We start from the raw sequence: 21,701 nt of genomic DNA, 5'->3' as shown, positions 1-21,701 counted from the left end.
ATTCATGTGCCATCCTGGATGAGCTGCACTACCTGAGCCACTTGTGTGGGTTGTAGAGTCCATCTCATGCTATCACGAGTGTGAAAGCACAACCAACATTCAAAAGTGACCAAAACATCAGCCAGAAAGCATTGGTACTGAGTTGTGGTCTGTGGTCCCCACCTGCAGAACTACTCCTTTATTGAGTGTGTCTTGATAATTGGTAATAATTTCCATTTGGTGCCTATTCCATTTGCACAACAGCATGTGAAATTGTCAATCAGTGTTGCTTCCTAAGTGGACAGTTTGATTTCACAGAAGTTTGATTTACTTGGAGTTATATTCTGTTGTTTAAGTGTTCCCTTTATTTTTTTGCAGTGTATATATATATATATACATATATATATATATATACAGTTAGGGCCAGAAATATTTGGACAGTGACACAAGTTTTGTTATTTTAGCTGTTTACAAAAACATGTTCAGAAATAAAATTATATATGTAATATGGGCTGAAAGTGCACACTCCCAGCTGCAATATGATAGTTTCCACATCCAAATCGGAAAAAGGGTTTAGGAATCATAGCTCTGTAATGCATAGCGTCCTCTTTTTCAAGGGACCAAAAGTAATTGGACAATGGACTCTAAGGGCTGCAATTAACTCTGAAGGCGTCTCCCTCGTTAACCTGTAATCAATGAAGTAGTTAAAAGGTCAGGGGTGGATTCCAGGTGTGTGGTTTTGCATTTGGAAGCTGTTGCTGTGAGCAGACAACATGCGGTCAAAGGAACTCTCAATTGAGGTGAAGCAGAACATCCTGAGGCTGAAAAAAAAGAAAAAATCCATCAGAGAGATGGCAGACATGCTTGGAGTAGCAAAATCAACAGTTGGGTACATTCTGAGAAAAAAGGAATTGACTGGTGAGCTTGGGAACTCAAAAAGGCCTGGGCGTCCACGGATGACAACAGTGGTGGATGATCGCCGCATACTTAATTTGGTGAAGAAGAACCCGTTCACAACATCAACTGAAGTCCAGAACACTCTCAGTGAAGTAGGTGTATCTGTCTCTAAGTCAACAGTAAAGAGAAAACTCCATGACAGTAAATACAAAGGGTTCACATCTAGATGCAAACCATTCATCAATACCAAAAATAGACAGGCCAGAGTTAAATTTGCAGAAAAACACCTCAAGAAGCCAGCTCAGTTCTGGAAAAGTATTCTATGGACAGATGAGACAAAGATCAACCTGTACCAGAATGATGGGAAGAAAAAAGTTTGGAGAAGAAAGGGAACGGCACATGATCCAAGGCACACCACATCCTCTGTAAAACATGGTGGAGGCAACGTGATGGCATGGGCATGCATGGCTTTCAATGGCACTGGGTCACTTGTGTTTATTGATGACATAAGAGCAGACAAGAGTAGCCGGATGAATTCTGAAGTGTACCGGGATATACTTTCAGCCCAGATTTAGCCAAATGCTGCAAAGTTGATTGGACGGCGCTTCATAGTACAGATGGACAATGACCCCAAGCATACAGCCAAAGCTACCCAGGAGTTCATTAGTGCCAAAAAGTGGAACATTCTGCAATGGCCAAGTCAATCTCCAGATCTAAACCCAATTGAGCATGCATTTCACTTGCTCAAATCCAGACTTAAGACGGAAAGACCCACAAACAAGCAAGACCTGAAGGCTGCGGCTGTAAAGGCCTGGCAAAGCATTAAGAAGGAGGAAACCCAGCGTTTGGTGATGTCCATGGGTTCCATACTTAAGGCAGTGATTGCCTCCAAAGGATTTGCAACAAAATATTGAAAATAAAAATATTTTGTTTGGGTTATGTTTATTTGTCCAATTACTTTTGACCTCCTAAAATGTGGAGTGTTTGTAAAGAAATGTGTACAATTCCTACATTTTCTATCAGATATTTTTGTTCAACCCTTCAAATTAAACGTTACAATCTGCACTTGAATTCTGTTGTAGAGGTTTCATTTCAAATCCAATGTGGTGGCATGCAGAGCCCAACTCGCGAAAATTGTGTCACTGTCCAAATATTTCTTGCCCTAACTGTATACAGTACAGACCAAAAGTTTGGACACACCTTCTCATTTAAAGAATTATCTGTATTTTCATGACTATGACAATTGTAAATTCACACTGAAGGCATCTAAACTATGAATTACCGTATTTTCCGCTTTGTAAGATGCGCTTTATTTCCCCAAAATATGGGGGGGAAATGGGGGTGCATCTTACAAAGCGGATATACCACTTACCGTTACAGGCTGGGATGAGGGGGTGTCCGCTGCCGCTGCCGCGGTTGTCCGCCACCGCTGCTGCCCGCCACTGCTGCCGTGGTTGTCCGCTGCTGCCTCGGGTGATGCTGGAGGCTCCGGTGCTGCAGGGGGCTCTGGCGACATTTTGTGAAAGACCAGAGCCCCCCGGCAATTCATCCACGTTTTCCTGTATGACTGACTCCGGGAAAATGGCCGTCAGAATCTCGGGAGATGAGATTTCAGGACTGAGATCTCATCTCTCGAGATCTTGGTCCCAAGATCTCCATCTGTGCATGCGCCGCCTCCCGGCGGCCATTTTCCCGATGTCCACCACACAGGAATGCATGCATGAACTGCCGGGGGCTCTGGCCTTTCACAAAATGTCGGCAGAGCCCCCCCGCAGCACCGGACACAGCCCTGCAGCATCGGAGATATCCCTGCAGACCCCCTCATCCCAGCCTGCAGCACAGGAGCCCCCCTGCAGCACAGGAGCCCCCCTGCAGATCCCCTCATCCCAGCCTGCAGCACAGGAGCCCCCCTGCAGACCCCCTCATCCCAGCCTGCAGCAGTGCTCCACTCCTGCCTCCAGCAACAACCTTGGGACCCTGATCCAACGCAGCCACAACCCCTGGTAAGCAATAAGACGCATGGATTATAAGAAGTCCCCCCAATTTATTTCCTATTTTTCTCCTCAAAATTTGGTGTGCGTCTTATAATCCGGAGCGTCTTACAAAGCGAAAAATACGGTAACACATGTGGAATTATGTACTTAACAAAAAAGTGTGAAACAACTGAAAATATGTCTTATATTCTAGGTTCTTCAAAGTAGCCACCTTTTGCTTTGATGACTGCTTTGTACACTCTTGGCATTCTCTTGATGAGCTTCAAGAGGTAGTCACCGGAATTGGTCTTCCAATAATCTTGAAGGAGTTCCCAGAGATGCTTAACACTTGTTGGCCCTTTTACCTTCACTCTGCGGTTAAGCTCACCCCAACCATCTCGATTGAGTTCAGGTCTGGTGACTGTGGAAGCCATGTCATCTGGCGTAGCACCCCATCACTCTCCTTCTTGGTCAAATAGCCCTTACACAGCCTGGAGGTGTGTTTGGGGTCCTTGTCCTGTTGAAAAATAAATGATGGTCCAACTAAACGCAAACCAGATGGAATAGCATGCCGCTGCAAGATGCTGTGGTAGCCATGCTGGTTCAGTATGCCTTCAATTTTGAATAAATCCCCAACAGTGTCACCAGCAAAGCACCCCCACATTATCATACCTCCTCCTCCATGCTTCACGGTGGGAACCAGGCATGTAGAGTCCATCCGTTCACCTTTTCTGGGTCGCACAAAGACACGATGGTTGGAACCAAGGATCTCAAATTTGGACTCATCAGACCAAAGCACAGATTTCCACAGGTCTAATGTCCATTCCTTGTGTTCTTTAGCCCAAACAAGTCTTTTCTGCTTGTTGCCTGTTCGAATCTCGGCTTCAGGAAAATGGCCGCCGCGATGTCCATCTGCGCACGCGCGGCATCCCGCGGCCATTTTCCTGAAGCCCCGGGAAGCAGGAGACTCCATCTGCGCACGCGCGGCCTCAGGAAGATGGCCGCACCCACCGAGAAACCGCTGAATAGCGGCGAGCGTGCTCTTTTTCTACAGCTGCGCAGTGCATTCGGCACTTGCGCATGCGAGAAGCACTATGCCACCAACGGGAACATAAGCAAGATGTGGGGGAGAAACAGCGCTGTGACCACGCCCATCCGACCTGACCAGCCTGATTGACAGGCGAAAAAGGCCACTTTTGTAAGGTATGTCGGCAGCATAGGTAGGCAATCAGGGGACAAAAAATACCCTATTGTAAAGCACAGCTCAGGCCCTATTTAACGGTATTTTTATCTCCTACTGAAAAAACGGGGTGACAGCTTCCCTTTAAGCCCATTAGTAATGGAGAGTGTTATGGACCTGGTGGTTAGGAGCACCCGGAACGACCTGATGGTTAAACTCACACAGGACAAGCTCTGGGAAGTGGGAGCTCTGCTGACCGCAACCCCTAATCCTATCACACAACTAGTAATAGCCGTGGAGCGTACCTAACTCGGCCTAGACGCCTCTTCACAGCCTAAGAGCTAACTAGCCCTAGAGAAAGAAAATAAAGCCTACCTTGCCTAAGAGAAATTCCCCAAAGGAAAAGGCAGCCCCCCACATATATTGACTGTGAGTTAAGATGAAAATCACAAACACAGAAATGAAACAGGTTTCAGCAAAGAGAGGCCAGACTTACTAAACAGACTGAGGATAGGAAAGGTATCTTTGCGGTCAGCACAAAAAACTACAAAAAGACCACGCGCAGAGTGCAAAAAGACCTCCGCACCGACTCACGGTGCGGAGGTGCCACTCTGCATCCCAGAGCTTCCAGCTAGCAAGGCAAATTCATGATAGCAAGCTGGACAAGGAAACAATGAACAAATAATTAACTAGCAGGGACTTAGCTTCTGCTGGAGTAGACAGGTCACCAGAAAGATCCAAGAGCGAACTGAACCAGTACAAGAACATTGCCAGCTGGCATGGAGTAACGATCTGAGTGGAGTTAAATAGAGCAGCCAGCCAAAGAATAAACTACGTCACCTGTGGAAGGAACCTCAGAAGCAGCAGCTCCACTCACAGCCACTAGAGGGAGTCCATGGTCAGAACTCGCCGAAGTACCATTCATGACCACAGGAGGGAGTTCGATAACAGAATTCACAACAGGAGAGGTGTCAATAAGACACCTATCCATTACTAATCCTAAAGTTTGCAAAGGGTTAAATAAACACACATGCATGCAGAATGAAATGAAAGACAACACAGTTTTGCCATCTTTATTATTCTGCCAAAACGATGCCCTTGATCTCCTGTAATAAATGAAAAAATAAAAAACAACAATATACAGTCAGTCCCATGGCGTACTCCATGGCTGGGGTATATACAGTTTACAACCTGGAGCGGTGCTAATGCGACCACCCCGGCTGGGGGTCCTTTATGTCCCATATCTTTTCTTTTTCCCTTTTATATAATTCATTATGTACTCATTTCCATGCGGCAACATCACGTACCGCATCAATATTAATGTTTTGCACGTGTCACATTATCTCCCCACTTAACATAGTAACATAGTTAGTAAGGCCGAAAAAAGACATTTGTCCATCCAGTTCAGCCTATATTCCATCATAATAAATACCCAGATCTACGTCCTTCTACAGAACCTAATAATTGTATGATACAATATTGTTCTGCTCCAGGAAGACATCCAGGCCTCTCTTGAACCCCTCGACTGAGTTCGCCATCACCACCTCCTCAGGCAAGCAATTCCAGATTCTCACTGCCCTAACAGTAAAGAATCCTCTTCTATGTTGGTGGAAAAACCTTCTCTCCTCCAGACGCAAAGAATGCCCCCTTGTGCCCGTCACCTTCCTTGGTATAAACAGATCCTCAGCGAGATATTTGTATTGTCCCCTTATATACTTATACATGGTTATTAGATCGCCCCTCAGTCGTCTTTTTTCTAGACTAAATAATCCTAATTTCGCTAATCTATCTGGGTATTGTAGTTCTCCCATCCCCTTTATTAATTTTGTTGCCCTCCTTTGTACTCTCTCTAGTTCCATTATATCCTTCCTGAGCACCGGTGCCCAAAACTGGACACAGTACTCCATGTGCGGTCTAACTAGGGATTTGTACAGAGGCAGTATAATGCTCTCATCATGTGTATCCAGACCTCTTTTAATGCACCCCATGATCCTGTTTGCCTTGGCAGCTGCTGCCTGGCACTGGCTGCTCCAGGTAAGTTTATCATTAACTAGGATCCCCAAGTCCTTCTCCCTGTCAGATTTACCCAGTGGTTTCCCGTTCAGTGTGTAATGGTGATATTGATTCCCTCTTCCCATGTGTATAACCTTACATTTATCATTGTTAAACCTCATCTGCCACCTTTCAGCCCAAGTTTCCAACTTATCCAGATCCATCTGTAGCAGAATACTATCTTCTCTTGTATTAACTGCTTTACATAGTTTTGTATCATCTGCAAATATCGATATTTTACTGTGTAAACCTTCTACCAGATCATTAATGAATATGTTGAAGAGAACAGGTCCCAATACTGACCCCTGCGGTACCCCACTGGTCACAGCGACCCAGTTAGAGACTATACCATTTATAACCACCCTCTGCTTTCTATCACTAAGCCAGTTACTAACCCATTTACACACATTTTCCCCCAGACCAAGCATTCTCATTTTGTGTACCAACCTCTTGTGCGGCACGGTATCAAACGCTTTGGAAAAATCGAGATATACCACGTCCAATGACTCACCGTGGTCCAGTCTATAGCTTACCTCTTCATAAAAACTGATTAGATTGGTTTGACAGGAGCGATTTCTCATAAACCCATGCTGATATGGAGTTAAACAGTTATTCTCATTGAGATAATCCAGAATAACATCCCTCAGAAACCCTTCAAATATTTTACCAACAATAGAGGTTAGACTTACTGGCCTATAATTTCCAGGTTCACTTTTAGAGCCCTTTTTGAATATTGGCACCACATTTGCTATGCGCCAGTCCTGCGGAACAGACCCTGTCGCTATAGAGTCACTAAAAATAAGAAATAATGGTTTATCTATTACATTACTTAGTTCTCTTAGTACTCGTGGGTGTATGCCATCCGGACCCGGAGATTTATCTATTTTAATCTTATTTAGCCGGTTTCGCACCTCTTCTTGGGTTAGATTGGTGACCCTTAATATAGGGTTTTCATTGTTTCTTGGGATTTCACCTAGCATTTCATTTTCCACCGTGAATACCGTGGAGAAGAAGGTGTTTAATATGTTAGCTTTTTCCTCGTCATCTACAACCATTCTTTCCTCACTATTTTTTAAGGGGCCTACATTTTCAGTTTTTATTCTTTTACTATTGATATAGTTGAAGAACAGTTTGGGATTAGTTTTACTCTCCTTAGCAATGTGCTTCTCTGTTTCCTTTTTGGCAGCTTTAATTAGTTTTTTAGATAAAGTATTTTTCTCCCTATAGTTTTTTAGAGCTTCAATGGTGCCATCCTGCTTTAGTAGTGCAAATGCTTTCTTTTTACTGTTAATTGCCTGTCTTACTTCTTTGTTTAGCCACATTGGGTTTTTCCTATTTCTAGTCCTTTTATTCCCACAAGGTATAAACCGCTTACACTGCCTATTTAGGATGTTCTTAAACATTTCCCATTTATTATCTGTATTCTCATTTCTGAGGATATTGTCCCAGTCTACCAGATTAAGGGCATCTCTAAGCTGTTCAAACTTTGCCTTCCTAAAGTTCAATGTTTTTGTGACTCCCTGACAAGTCCCCCTAGTGAAAGACAGGTGAAACTGCACAATATTGTGGTCGCTATTTCCTAAATGCCCAACCACCTGCAGATTTGTTATTCTGTCAGGTCTATTAGATAGTATTAGGTCTAAAAGTGCTGCTCCTCTGGTTGGATTCTGCACCAATTGTGAAAGATAATTTTTCTTGGTTATTAGCAGAAACCTGTTGCCTTTATGGGTTTCACAGGTTTCTGTTTCCCAGTTAATATCCGGGTAGTTAAAGTCCCCCATAACCAGGACCTCATTATGGGTTGCAGCTTCATCTATCTGCTTTAGAAGTAGACTTTCCATGCTTTCTGTTATATTTGGGGGTTTGTAACAGACCCCAATGAGAATTTTGTTACCATTTTTCCCTCCATGAATTTCAACCCATATGGACTCGACATCCTCATTCCCTTCGCTAATATCCTCCCTTAAAGTGGACTTTAGACAAGACTTTACATAGAGACAAACCCCTCCTCCTCTCCGATTTTTACGATCCTTTCTAAACAGACTGTAACCCTGTAAGTTAACTGCCCAGTCATAGCTTTCATCTAACCATGTCTCGGTTATTCCCACTATGTCAAAGTTACCTGTAGATATTTCTGCTTCTAGTTCTTCCATCTTGTTTGTCAGGCTTCTGGCGTTTGCGAGCATGCAGTTTAGAGGATTTTGTTTTGTTCCAATCTCCTCACTGTGGATTGTTTTAGAAATGTTCTTACCTCCCTTCTGAGTATGTTTTCCTGGGTCGTCTTTGTTCGAGTCTAATGTTTTTCTTCCCGTCCCCTCTTCTTCTAGTTTAACGCCCTCCTGATGAGTGTAGCGAGTCTTCTGGCGAATGTGTGTTTCCCAGGTTTGTTGAGGTGTAGTCCGTCTCTGGCGAGGAGTCCATCATACCAGTAATTCACACCGTGGTCCAGGAATCCAAATCCTTGTTGTCTGCACCATCGTCTTAGCCAGTTGTTTGCATCAAGGATCCTGTTCCATCTCCTGGTGCCATGCCCGTCTACTGGAAGGATAGAAGAAAAAAACTACCTGTGCATCCAGTTCCTTTACTTTCTTCCCCAACTCTTCAAAGTCCTTGCAGATTGTCGGTAGGTCCTTCCTTGCCGTGTCATTGGTGCCAACATGTATCAGAAGAAATGGGTGGACGTCCTTGGAGCTGAAGAGCTTTGGTATCCTATCGGTCACATCCTTGATCATCGCACCTGGAAGGCAGCATACTTCTCTTGCAGTTATGTCCGGTCTGCAGATGGCTGCTTCGGTGCCTCTCAGTAGTGAGTCTCCCACCACCACCACTCTTCGTTGCTTCTTGGCTGTACTTTTTGCTGTCACTTGTTGCTGTGTGCCCTTTTCTTTTTTGCTTGCTGGTATTGCTTCATTCTTAGGTGTGCCATCTTCATCCTCTACAAAGATTTGATATCGGTTCTTCAGTTGTGTGGTTGGTGATTTCTCCATGGTCTTCTTGCTTCTTTTGGTCACATGCTTCCACTCATCTGCTTTTGGAGGTTCTCTGACACTTTTTGCACCTTCTGTGACCAGTAGAGATGCTTCTGTTCTGTCTAGAAAGTCTTCATTCTCTTTGATGAGTTTCAAAGTTGCTATTCTTTCTTCCAGACCCCGCACCTTTTCTTCTAAAAGGGCCACTAGTCTACACTTCTGACAGGTGAAATTGGATTCTTCTTCTGGTCGATCTGTGAACATGTAGCACATGCTGCAGCTCACCATGTAGGTTGTCACATCTGCCATGTTGCTCCTAGATCCTGCTGACTTGCTGTGTGTTTTCCTTCTTGTGTAATCTACTCAGCCAAGCTCTCTTGCAATAATGTCCTACAGGCAAAAATTACGGCGCGCGGTTTGGTGATGCTTTCGAAGCAGCTGGTCCCGGCTGTACCCAACGATCTTCTAGCTTAGGGAGACTTCGCTTCTCCCAGAAGGCACCTGGAATATGCAAATTAGCCTCCTGAAGCTTGAATCCCTGGTTTGGTGATGCTTTCGAAGCAGCTGGTCCCGGCTGTACGCAACGATCTTCTAGCTTAGGGAGACTTCGCTTCTCCCAGAAGGCACCTGGAATATGCAAATTAGCCTCCTGAAGCTTGAATCCCTGGTTTCACTTACCTTCCTTATCCTTATCACTTTCTCCTGATCACATATTTATTCACCTGTCATGTACTAATTTCTATGCGGTAATGCAAGGTACCGCTTCAACATTCAACGTTTTACACGTCACCTTCCCCATCCCACCCGTATTCACATCATTGATTCTTTTCTCCATCCCCAGCAGGGATTTCATTTATTCCTATTCCTATTATTTTTATTTCTATTTCCCGCAATCCCTCTTTTGTAAGTGTGAGTCCTTCTTCCCTCCCATGTTCCACCCTTTCAGTACGGTCATTTCTGCGCAATACGCTGATTTAACTTTCTCCTCCCCTTCATCTTCTATGTGCTCAATTAGTGTTTATTGCGCAAGCACCAGCCTAATCCCCCTCTTCCTCGGAGTGTCCTGTGATTTCTCCCGGCGCATGCGCAGGTTTCGTACGCCCCATCTGACTTCCGGGAGCGCCGATCCACGTGACCACAGTGCGTTCCACTGTGTGTCACGGAGCGCATGTCCGGAAGTCACTTGGTAAGGTGGGATAGCCCTACTTGCGTGCGCACTCATGAATTTGTCAGAGACACTTCCGGCTTCCTTTTTCCTCGGCACACCGCATAACCCCCCCCCCCCCCCAAATACCTTTCTAACTTGTCCTGCCACATCAGAAGAAGCTTTTGCGAAACAGCGCTTGTCGGGCACGAGGGAACAGCATTGGCACTCCACCATCAGTGCAAGGCACCACTAGGTTTACTTTCGCACTGCAGGTAATCAGCCCATGATACGGGAATTTTCTTTCCCCACTTTTGGTGCTTCTCTTTTTTGGCGTACATAGTGCTTTTATTTCCCAGTTTATTAACAACTAGATGTTGTATGCTGGACATACATTCCTATCCACTCCTCTTATCGGGAAGACCAAATGAATGGGATATTTTTGATTTGATTTGATTGATTTCCTGTAGGTGCATATATACGATTACTGTGTACCTTTGCCTGAATTTTTGATCTCACTTTATATCATCACTAGCTGAAGAGCCCGGCGTTGCCTGGGCATAGTAAATATCTGTGGTTAGTTATAGCACCTCACTTCTCTTATTTTCCCATCATGCATCTCATTTTCCCAATCACATCTTTCATTTTCCCCCTCACATCTCTCATTTTCTCCCTCACACCTCTCATTTTCTCCCTCACTCCTCTCATTCCCCCCTAACACTTGTCATTTCGACCTCACATCTGTCATTTTCCGATCACTTCACTATTTTCCCTCACTCCTCTCATTTTGCAATCACACCTTTTCATTTTCACCTCACACCTCTCATTTTCACCTCAGTATATACATGTTTGTCATCTCCCTTATATATAGTATACACCTGTATGTCATCTCCTGTATATAGTATATACCTGTTTGTCATCTCCCCTGTATATAGTATATACCTGTATGGCATCTCCTCCTATATATAGTATATACCTGTATGTCTTCTCCTTCTATATATAGTATATATCTGTGTGTCATCTCCTCCTGTATATAGTATATACCTGTATGTCATCTTCTATATAGCATATACCTGTATGTCATCTCCTCCTGTATATAGTATATACCTGTAGGTCATCTGCTCCTGTATATAGTATATACCTGTGTGTCATCTCCTCATGTACATAGTATATATCTGTAGGTCATCTGCTCCTGTTTATAGTATATACCTGTGTGTCATCTCCTCCTGTATATAGTATATACCTGTAGGTAATCTGCTCCTGTATATAGTATATACCTGTGTGTCATCTCCTCCTGTATATAGTATATACCTGTAGGTAATCTCCTCCTGTATATAGTATATACCTGTAGGTCATCTGCTCCTGTATATAGTATATACCTGTATGTCATCTCCCCTGTATATAGTATATACCTGTATGTCATCTCCTCCTGTATATAGTATATATCTGTGTGTCATCTCCTCCTGTATATAGTATATATCTGTGTGTCATCTCCTCCTGTATATAGTATATACCTGTGTGCCATCTCTCCTGTATATAGTATATACCTGTGTGTCATCTCCTCCTGTATTAGACCGCATTCACACGTTATTTGGTCAGTATTTTTACTTCAGTATTTGTAAGCTAAATTGGCAGCCTGATAAATCCCCAGCCAACAGAAAGCCCTCCCCCTGGCAGTATATATTAGCTCACACATACACATAATAGACAGGTCATGTGACTGACAGCTGCCGTATTTCCTATATGGAACATTTGTTGCTCTTGTAGTTTGTCTGCTTATTAATCAGATTTTTATTTTTGAAGGATAATACCAGACTTGTGTGTGATTTAGGGCGAGTTTCGTTTGTCAAGTTGTGTGTGTTGAGTTGCGTGTGGCGACATGCATGTAGCGACTTTTGTGAGATGAGTTTTGTGTGGCAACATGCGTGTAGCAACTTTTTGTGTGTCGAGTTCCATGTGACAGGTTAGTGTAGCAAGTTGTGTGCAGCAAATTTTGCGCATGGCGAGTTTTGCGCGTGGTGAGTTTTATGTGTAGTACCTTTTGAGTATGTGCAAGTTTTGTGTGAGGCAACTTTTGCATGTGTTGCAACTTTTGTGCATGTGGCAATTTTTCCGCGTGTGCAAGTTTTGCGTGTGGCGATTTTTCCATGAGGTGAGTTTTGCACTTGTGGCGAGTTTTGCGTGAGCCTAGTTTTTGCATATGGCGAGTTTTGCACATGGCGAGTTTTGAGCGGCGACTTTTTGTTTCGACTTTTATGTGGCGAGGTTGGTGTATGTGTGGTGAAATGTGTGCTGAGGGTGATATGTGTTCAAGCACATTTTGTGTGTGTGTTCATATCCCCGTGTGTGGTGAGTATCCCATGTCGGGGCCCCACCTTAGCAACTGTACGGTATATACTCTTTGGCGCCATCGCTCTCATTCTTTAAAGGGCACCTGTCACCCCGAAAATCGCGGGCGAGGTAAGCCCACCGGCATCAGGGGCTTATCTACAGCATTCTGTAATGCTGTAGATAAGCCCCCGATGTTACCTGAAAAAGGAGAAAAAGACGTTAGATTATACTCACCCAGGGGCGGTCCCGCTGCTGGTCAGGTCGGATGGGCGTCTCCGGTCCGCTGCGGCGCCTCCTATCCTCTTTCCATGACGTCCTCTTCTGATCTTCAGCCACGGCTCCGGCGCAGGCGTACTTTGCTCTGCCCTGTTGGTGGCAGACAAAGTACTGCAGTGCGCAGGCGCCGGACCTCTGGCCTTTCCGGCGCCTGCGCACTGCAGTACTATCCTCTGCCCTCAACAGGGCAGAGCAAAGTACGCCTGCGCCGGAGCCGTGGCTGAAGATCAGAAGAGGACGTCATGGAAAGAAGATGGGAGGCGCCGCAGCGGACCGGAGACGCCCATCCGACCTGACCAGCAGCGGGACCGCCCCTGGGTGAGTATAATCTAACGTCTTTTTCTCCTTTTTCAGGTAACATCGGGGGCTTATCTACAGCATTACAGAATGCTGTAGCTAAGCCCCTGATGCCGGTGGGCTTACCTCACCCCCGATTTTCGGGGTGACGGGTTCCCTTTAAGTCCCCCTTGTTCACATCTGGCAGCTGTCAATTTGCCTCCAACACTTTTCCTTTCACTTTTCCCCATTATGTAGATAGGGGCAAAATTGTTTGGTGAATTGGAAAGCGCGAGGTTAAAATTTCACCTCACAACATAGCCTATGACGCTCTCGGGGTCCAGACGTGTGACTGTGCATAATTTTGTGGCTGTAGCTGCGACGCCTCCAACACTTTTCCTTTCACTTTTTCCCCATTATATAGATAGGGGCAAAATTGTTTGGTGAATTGGAATGCGCGGGGTTAAAATTTTGCCTCACAACATAGCCTATGACGCTCTCGGGGTCCAGACGTGTGACTGTGCAAAATTTTGTAGCTGTAGCTGCGACGGTGCAGATGCCAATTTCGGACATACATACACACACACATACACACACACATTCAGCTTTATATATTAGATATACTAGCTGAAGATCCCGGCGTTGCCTGGGCATAGTAAATATCTGTGGTTAGTTATAGCACCTCACTTCTCTTATTTTCCCATCACGCCTCGCATTTTCCCAATCACATCTTTCATTTTCCCCCTCACATCTCTCATTTTCTCCCTCACACCTCTCATTTTCTCCCTCACTCCTCTCATTCCCCCCTAACACTTGTCATTTCAACCTCACATCTGTCATTTTCTGATCACTCCACTATTTTTCCTCACTTCTCTCATTTTGCACTCACACCTTTTCATTTTCACCTCACACCTCTCATTTTCACCTCATCACCTCAGTATATACATGTTTGTCATCTCCCTTATATATAGTATACATCTGTATGTCATCTCCTGTATATAGTATATACCTGTATATCATCTCCCCTGTATATAGTATATACCTGCTGTGTGTCATCTCCCCTATATATAGTATATACCTGAATGTCATCTCCTTCTATATATAGTATATACCTGTATGTCATCTCCTCCTGTATATAGTATATACCTGTGTGTCATCTCCTTCTATATATAGTATATACCTGTATGTCATCTCCTCCTGTATATAGTATATATCTGAGTGTCATCTCCTCCTGCATATAGTATATACCTGCATGTCATCTTCTATATATAGCATATACCTGTATGTCATCTCCTCCTGTATATAGTATATACCTGTGTGTCATCTCCCCTGTATACAGTATATATCTGAGTGTCATCTCCTCCTGCATATAGTATATACCTGCATGTCATCTTCTATATATAGCATATACCTGTATGTCATCTCCTCCTGTATATAGTATATACCTGTATGTCATCTCCTCCTGTATATATATGTACCTATATGTCATCTCCTCCTCTATATAGTATATACCTGTGTGTCATCTCCCCTGTATATAGTATATACCTGTGTGTCATCTCCTCCTGTATTAGACCTCGTTCACACGTTATTTGCTCAGTATTTTTACCTCAGTATTTGTAAGCTAAATTGGCAGCCTGATAAATCCCCAGCCAACAGGAAGCCCTCCCCCTGGCAGTATATATTAGCTCACACATACACATAATAGACAGGTCATGTGACTGACAGCTGCCGTATTTCCTATATGGTGCAATTGTTGTAGTTTGTCTGCTGAAGAGCCCGGCGTTGCCTGGGCATAGTAAATATCTGTGGTTAGTTATAGCACCTCACTTCTCTTATTTTCCGATCACGCCTCTCATTTTCCCAATCACATCTTTCATTTTCCCCCTCACATCTCTCATTTTCTCCCTCACACCTCTCATTTTCTCCCTCACTCCTCTCATTCCCCCCTAACACTTGTCATTTCAACCTCACATCTGTCATTTTCTGATCACTCCACTATTTTTCCTCACTCCTCTCATTTTGCACTCACACCTTTTCATTTTCACCTCACACCTCTCATTTTCACCTCATCACCTCAGTATATACATGTTTGTCATCTCCCTTATATATAGTATACATCTGTATGTCATCTCCTGTATATAGTATATACCTGTATGTCATCTTCCCTGTATATAGTATATACCTGAATGTCATCTCCTATATAAAGTATATACCTGTATGTCATCTCCTCCTGTATATAGTATATACCTGTGTGTCATCTCCCCTGTATATAGTATATATCTGAGTGTCATCTCCTCCTGCATATAGTATATACCTGCATGTCATCTTCTATATATAGCATATACCTGTATGTCATCTCCTCCTATATATAGTATATACCTGTGTGTCATCTCCCCTGTATATAGTATATATCTGAGTGTCATCTCCTCCTGCATATAGTATATACCTGCATGTCATCTTCTATATATAGCATATACCTGTATGTCATCTCCTCCTGTATATAGTATATACCTGTATGTCATCTCCTCCTGTATATATATGTACCTATATGTCATCTCCTCCTCTATATAGTATATACCTGTGTGTCATCTCTCCTGTATATAGTATATATCTGTGTGTCATCTCCCCTGTATATAGTATATACCTGTGTGTCATCTCCTCCTGTAATAGACCTCGTTCACACGTTATTTGCTCAGTATTTTTACCTCAGTATTTGTAAGCTAAATTGGCAGCCTGATAAATCCCCAGCCAACAGGAAGCCCTCCCCCTGGCAGTATATATTTGCTCACACATACACATAATAGACAGGTCATGTGACTGACAGCTGCCGTATTTCCTATATGGTGCAATTGTTGTAGTTTGTCTGCTTATTAATCAGATTTTTATTTTTGAAGGATAATACCAGACTTGTGTGTGTTTTAGGGCGAGTTTCGTTTGTCAAGTTGTGTGTGTTGAGTTGCGTGTGGCGATATGCATGTAGCGACTTTTGTGAGATGAGTTTTGTGTAGCAACATGCGTGTAGCAACTTTTTGTGTGTCGAGTTGCATGTGACAGGTTAGTGTAGCAAGTTGTGTGCAGCAAGTTTTGCGCATGGCGAGTTTTGCGCGTTGCGAGTATTATGTGTGGTGCCTTTTGAGTATGTGCAAGTTTTGTGTGAGGCAACTTTTGCATGTGTTGCAACTTTTGTGCATGTGGCAATTTTTCCGCGTGTGCAAGTTTTGCGTGTGGCGAGTTTTTCATGAGGAGAATTTTGCACTTGTGGCGAGTTTTGCAAGTGCCTAGTTTTTGCATGTGGCGAGTTCTGCGCGTGGCGAGTTTTGAGTGGCGACTTTTGTGTTTTGACTTTTATGTGGCGAGGTTGGTGTATTTGTGGTGAAATGTGTGCTGAGGGTAATATGTGTTCAAGCACGTGGTAGTGTGTGGCGCATTTTGTGTGTGTTCATATCCCCGTGTGTGGTGAGTATCCCATGTCGGGGCCCCACCTTAGCAACTGTACGGTATATACTCTTTGGCGCCATCGCTCTCATTCTTTAAGTCACCCTTGTTCACATCTGGCAGCTGTCAATTTGCCTCCTACACTTTTCCTTTCATTTTTTCCCATTATGTAGATAGGGGCAAAATTGTTTGGTCAATTGGAACGCGCGGGGTTAAAATTTCACCTCACAACATAGCCTATGACGCTCTCGGGGTCCAGACGTGTGACTGTGCATAATTTTGTGGCTGTAGCTGCGACGCCTCCAACACTTTTCCTTTCACTTTTTCCCCATTATATAGATAGGGGCAAAATTGTTTGGTGAATTGGAACGCGCGGGGTTAATATTTCACCTCACAACGTAGCCTATGACGCTCTCAGGGTCCAGACGTGTGACTGTGCAAAATTTTGTTGCTGTAGCTGCGACGCTTCCAACACTTTTCCTTTCACTTTTTTCCCCATTATGTAGATAGGGGCAAAATTGTTTGGTGAATTGGAACGCGCGGGGTTAAAATTTCGCCTCACAATATAGCCTATGACGCTCTCGGGGTCCAGACGTGTGACTGTGCAAAATTTTGTTTTTGTAGCTGCGACGCCTCCAACACTTTTCCTTTCACTTTTTTCCCCATTATGTAGATAGGGGCAAAATTGTTTGGTGAATTGGAACGCGCGGGGTTAAAATTTCACCTCACAACGAAGCCTATGACGCTCTCAGGGTCCAGACGTGTGACTGTGCAAAATTTTGTTGCTGTAGCTGCGACGCCTCCAACACTTTTCCTTTCACTTTTTTCCCCATTATGTAGATAGGGGCAAAATTGTTTGGTGAATTGGAAAGCGCGGGGTTAATATTTCACCTCACAACGTAGCCTATGACGCTCTCGGGGTCCAGACGTGTGACTGTGCAAAATTTTGTTGCTGTAGCTGCGACGCCTCCAACACTTTTCCTTTCACTTGTTTCCCCATTATGTAGATAGGGGCAAAATTGTTTGGTGAATTGGAACGCGTGGGGTTAAAATTTCGCCTCACAATATAGCCTATGACGCTCTCGGGGTCCAGACGTGTGACTGTGCAAAATTTTGTGGCTGTAGCTGCGACGGTGCAGATGCCAATCCCGGACATACACACACACACACACACACACATTCAGCTTTATATAGTAGATTTCATCCTTTTATGATATAAATTGGTTAATTTCACTTTATTAACCTGGTGGATTTATGCAGTGCTATCCCCTTCACAGTCTAGTGGTTTTAACCCCCCCTCCCCTTTTTTTGGTGTCTTTTTGTAATATTTATTCTTATTTTAATATATTTACTAATAAATCTATTATTTTTAATACTATTCCTTCTTCACTTCTTTTCTTTTGTGGTATTCCATAATTGAATATATAAAAAAACATTATGTCTATTGGAAGGAAAAGAGAAACCAAAAACATGAAAATGAAAATCGCCCAGATCTTAAAGGAAATTTGCTTTCCCATCTGAGGTTGACATGATATGTGTCACGCTCACGCCCTGACTGGTGGGCGTGAGCTCGGGGGGTTTGTGGCCCCACTGTGCCACAAACCAGACTACCCTGGAAGGGGCGTGACTATGACAGCTGCCTGGGTTTTCACTGGAGCCTCTGATGGTGAGGACAGGCTTGTGCAGCAGGCAGCTGCCAGGTGCTACTCCAGGGTGGTGTCTGGCTGTGGCTGCTGATCCCACTTGGGAGACAGGAACACCTGGATTGGTGCGGGCATTAGGCAGGACTGGCAGAAGAGCACGGCTGGAACACAGACGAGTAGGCTGGCACGGCTGAGACAGGGCTGGCAGAGACACGGCAGGAAACAGGACTGGCTAGGACAGTAGGAACACAGGACTGGAAGGCAGGGCAGGAACGGCAGGACTGGCAGGAACACAGGATTGGGAGGCACTGCAGAGAACACAGGACTGGAAGGCAGGGCAGGAACGGCAGGACTGGCAGGAACACAGGACGGGTTGATGTGGTGTATGAATCAGGCTGCACTCTGATGACACCCGAGTGCAGTCCTATTGTGAGTGTAATGAAGGAACAGGTAGGGACCTGTACACACAGAAGATGCAGGTACGGAAACAAGCCAGAAGGAAAGGAGAATGAAGGAACAGGTAGGGACCTGTTCACACAGGAAGACCAAGTAACAAGTAGAAGGTGGAACTAAGAGAAGAGAAGGAGAAGGCAGAGCCAAGGACGGAGCCGCAAGAGGCGGAGCCGCTGGAGGCGGAGCCAAGAGCGGAGACGCTGGAGGCGGAGCCAAGAGCGGAGACGCTGGAGGTGGAGCCAAGAGCGGAGACGCTGGAGGTGGAGCCAAGAGCGGAGACGCTGGAGGCGGAGCCAAGAGCGGAGATGCTGGAGGCGGAGCCAAGAGCGGAGACGCTGGAGGTAACGCCAAGAGCGGAGACGCTGGAGGCGGAGCCAAGAGCAGAGACAGAGCCAAGTGCAGAAACACAGGAGGCGGAGCCAGATAGTACCGAAAAGAGCGGAGCCACAGAGCAAAGCCAGAGAGTGTGAAGCAAGGTCTGAGTGCAGAGCCGCAAGAGTGCGGAGTGTAAGCAGACAGAAAACACAAGGAAAGAAAGCAGGGAAGGAAGCTACAGACAAGGAGACCGAGAAAAGACAAAGTACAGACAAGGCAATAGAACAAGACACAGGGACAAAGACACAGGGACCAGGATATTCAGCCTCCTGGAGGGCGGACTACAAAATCAAGGCAATAGCACAGAGAAAAGCCTCCAGAGAGGGAGTAACTCAGAGCAAGGCCAGGCAAACTCAGCAGCTAAACACTAACTGAGCTAACACATTGCACAGGCCCAGACCACAGGGTGGAGCTGCACTATATACAGGAGGCCTCTTGGTAATTGGTCAGGAACTGATTGGACAGGTGCACCTGATTCCTATAAGAACCAGAGAGTTCAGGCGCCGGCCCCCTACACACATAGCCATGAGGCATGCAGAGAGCAGAGACACAGAACATGGAGCTGGCATTAAAGAGAAAGCACATCATGGCCTGGAGCAGTGGGTAAGATTGTGTGAGAGATGTGAGGCCATGCTGTGATGCCAGCAGAGTTGTTACAATATGTTGGTAAAGAGATTCCAATGATGTGTAACTTACTGGGCTACTTGTTGCAGTTTTGATAAAATCAGATCTAGCAGTTCTCTGAATGCAGTGTTCTGTATAACCCCACCCACACCACTGATTGGCCCCTTTCTGTGTGCACTGTGCATAGTCAGAAAGCGGCCAATCAGTGGTAAGGGTTAGATTATACAAAGCTCATGAATATGGGGAACTACATAATAGCATGTTGACTAGTCCTTTCTAGAATCAGAGTCTCTGTCACTAGGTTTTGCTACCCCATCTGAGAGCAGTATAATGTATGGCCAAACTCTGTTTAAGGAGTCAAGCGTGGTGTCCAAATACTTTTGTTCCTATAATGTACTTATAGAAAGTGTGTATTTGTATGACACTAGGCTACCTTGAGTCTTGAAATGGAAATATCACATTAGAACTATTTAATATTAATATCTCTTCTTTTACACTTTTTTATCATTCTTCATTTTTTTCAGGCCTTTCAAATCATGAAAGTTACACATGGAAGAGACCATTGTCTGACGCAGGAGCTGATGGAGCTGTTGGGAGAATGTGAGATGGGAATGGAAGCAATATAGAGAAAACCCAACTTCACCCTGTACTAAACAGTATTCACTGTTGTTCCCTTTATCAGGTTATATTGCAATAAGTCTACACTGTAACATTAAACAAATGTACCAAAATATCATCTTTGCCATCAATATGTTATGAATAAAAGAATCATATTTCAGCCCAATTTTTTGTGAAGGATTTCGTATCATATGTCAATCTAAAACTGCCAGCCAAATCAGCGTATGACGATAATAATGAATCTGTGATTGGCAAGACCTGGAAAACAGACAGGGTTGCTGACTGAGGCAATAATGTCAAAAGGAGGGGGGTGTTGGTCTTGGCACAGGTGATGTGCAGTGCAGGTATATGATCCTCTAGGTCAGAATCTGCTTGTTCTGCAGTCAGTCGTGGAGTATGTGATGCTGCTCAACAGTGCCTAGTCATGGTGGCGATGAGTCCTACATGTGGGCATCTCATTTGTGGGAGATAATTCTTTGCCAGACTGCAGACTTTGCAAGAGGAACATAAGCTGTTGACGTCTCAGCTCATATAGACTAGGAACCATGGTGTCTTGTCAGCACATGAAGCAACATCATCTGCTTATTTGAGAAAGGCAAACTAGTCAGCAATAACAGCAAGTCTCCAGCTGTCTTCCAACTGTTTCTTCTCATGCTCATCTTTTCATCAGACAGGCTGCACCCTCAAGTAATACCTGGTTGGCGTCATCATCACCATCATTGTCATCCATAACCATCCTGCTTCACGTACTTTGACTGCGCCTCCTCCCCTCCTTACAGATATCCATCCCTGATTGTTTGTTAACAGACGTGTGTACCAAGTCATCCACTTTTGTACCCACTTTACTTTCACCTGGTCAAGTTGCTGCTCGTACAGTCACTGCTGTACCACCTTGTGTAGTCGGTAGTAGTGCACCACCGCAACCGGACTTTATTGTGTACCACAATAAAAGCTACATCTGTCTACACCGCCAGACGGCAGTTATCTGTCTCCATCTGCACATCCTGCTGATCCTACTCAACAGACATGACCCCATCCCCAACAACCACATGGCACAGTGTTGAATTCACATACCTCCCTCAATCGCTCTATTCATGCACGGTAAAAGACTGTCAAGCGTTTTTACAGCTTGAAAGCATGAGGGACAGAAGTTATACAACTTACCTCTTTTCGGTTCACAAGTGATATCATGCTATGGGAACTTTAACTTCATGTTACAAATCAGGGAGACCAACAACCATTTTAACAGTTGTAGGTACCACAACAATACTGCTGGCTGTTGGTGGTTATTTACTGCATGCATTTCTTGTTCCATTTCTTCCGCATAAGGCAGAGGCTTATGCTTTGGTAAACGGAATAACAGAGGAGTTCAGTACAGTTGAAAAGTAACCGAGTCTTTCTACTACCACTATTGATATCCTCTACTACGGTGCCGTACCCCATGCTCCTTCCTGGTCAGAGTAAGATTCAACTTAG

General features: G+C 44.5%; 1 protein-coding gene across 2 annotated transcripts in view; it reads left to right on the top strand.

The window, feature by feature from the left end:
* Positions 1 to 20,391, top strand: part of SMYD3 (SET and MYND domain containing 3) — a 1,365,594-nt gene extending 1,345,203 nt beyond the window's left edge. For both annotated transcript variants that reach the window (XM_069769233.1, XM_069769234.1), the window contains one exon: positions 20,132 to 20,391. In XM_069769233.1, the coding sequence (XP_069625334.1) occupies positions 20,132 to 20,233 (102 nt within the window). In that variant the 3' untranslated portion in view covers positions 20,234 to 20,391. The remainder of the gene's footprint in view (positions 1 to 20,131) is intronic.
* Positions 20,392 to 21,701: the final 1,310 nt, after the last annotated feature.

The sequence above is a fragment of the Ranitomeya imitator genome, chromosome 5 (genome assembly GCF_032444005.1).
Source record: "Ranitomeya imitator isolate aRanImi1 chromosome 5, aRanImi1.pri, whole genome shotgun sequence".
Taxonomy (NCBI): Eukaryota; Metazoa; Chordata; class Amphibia; order Anura; family Dendrobatidae; genus Ranitomeya; species Ranitomeya imitator.
Note: the sequence above shows the minus strand (reverse complement) of the source record. Positions and strands in the feature narration are given on the sequence as shown.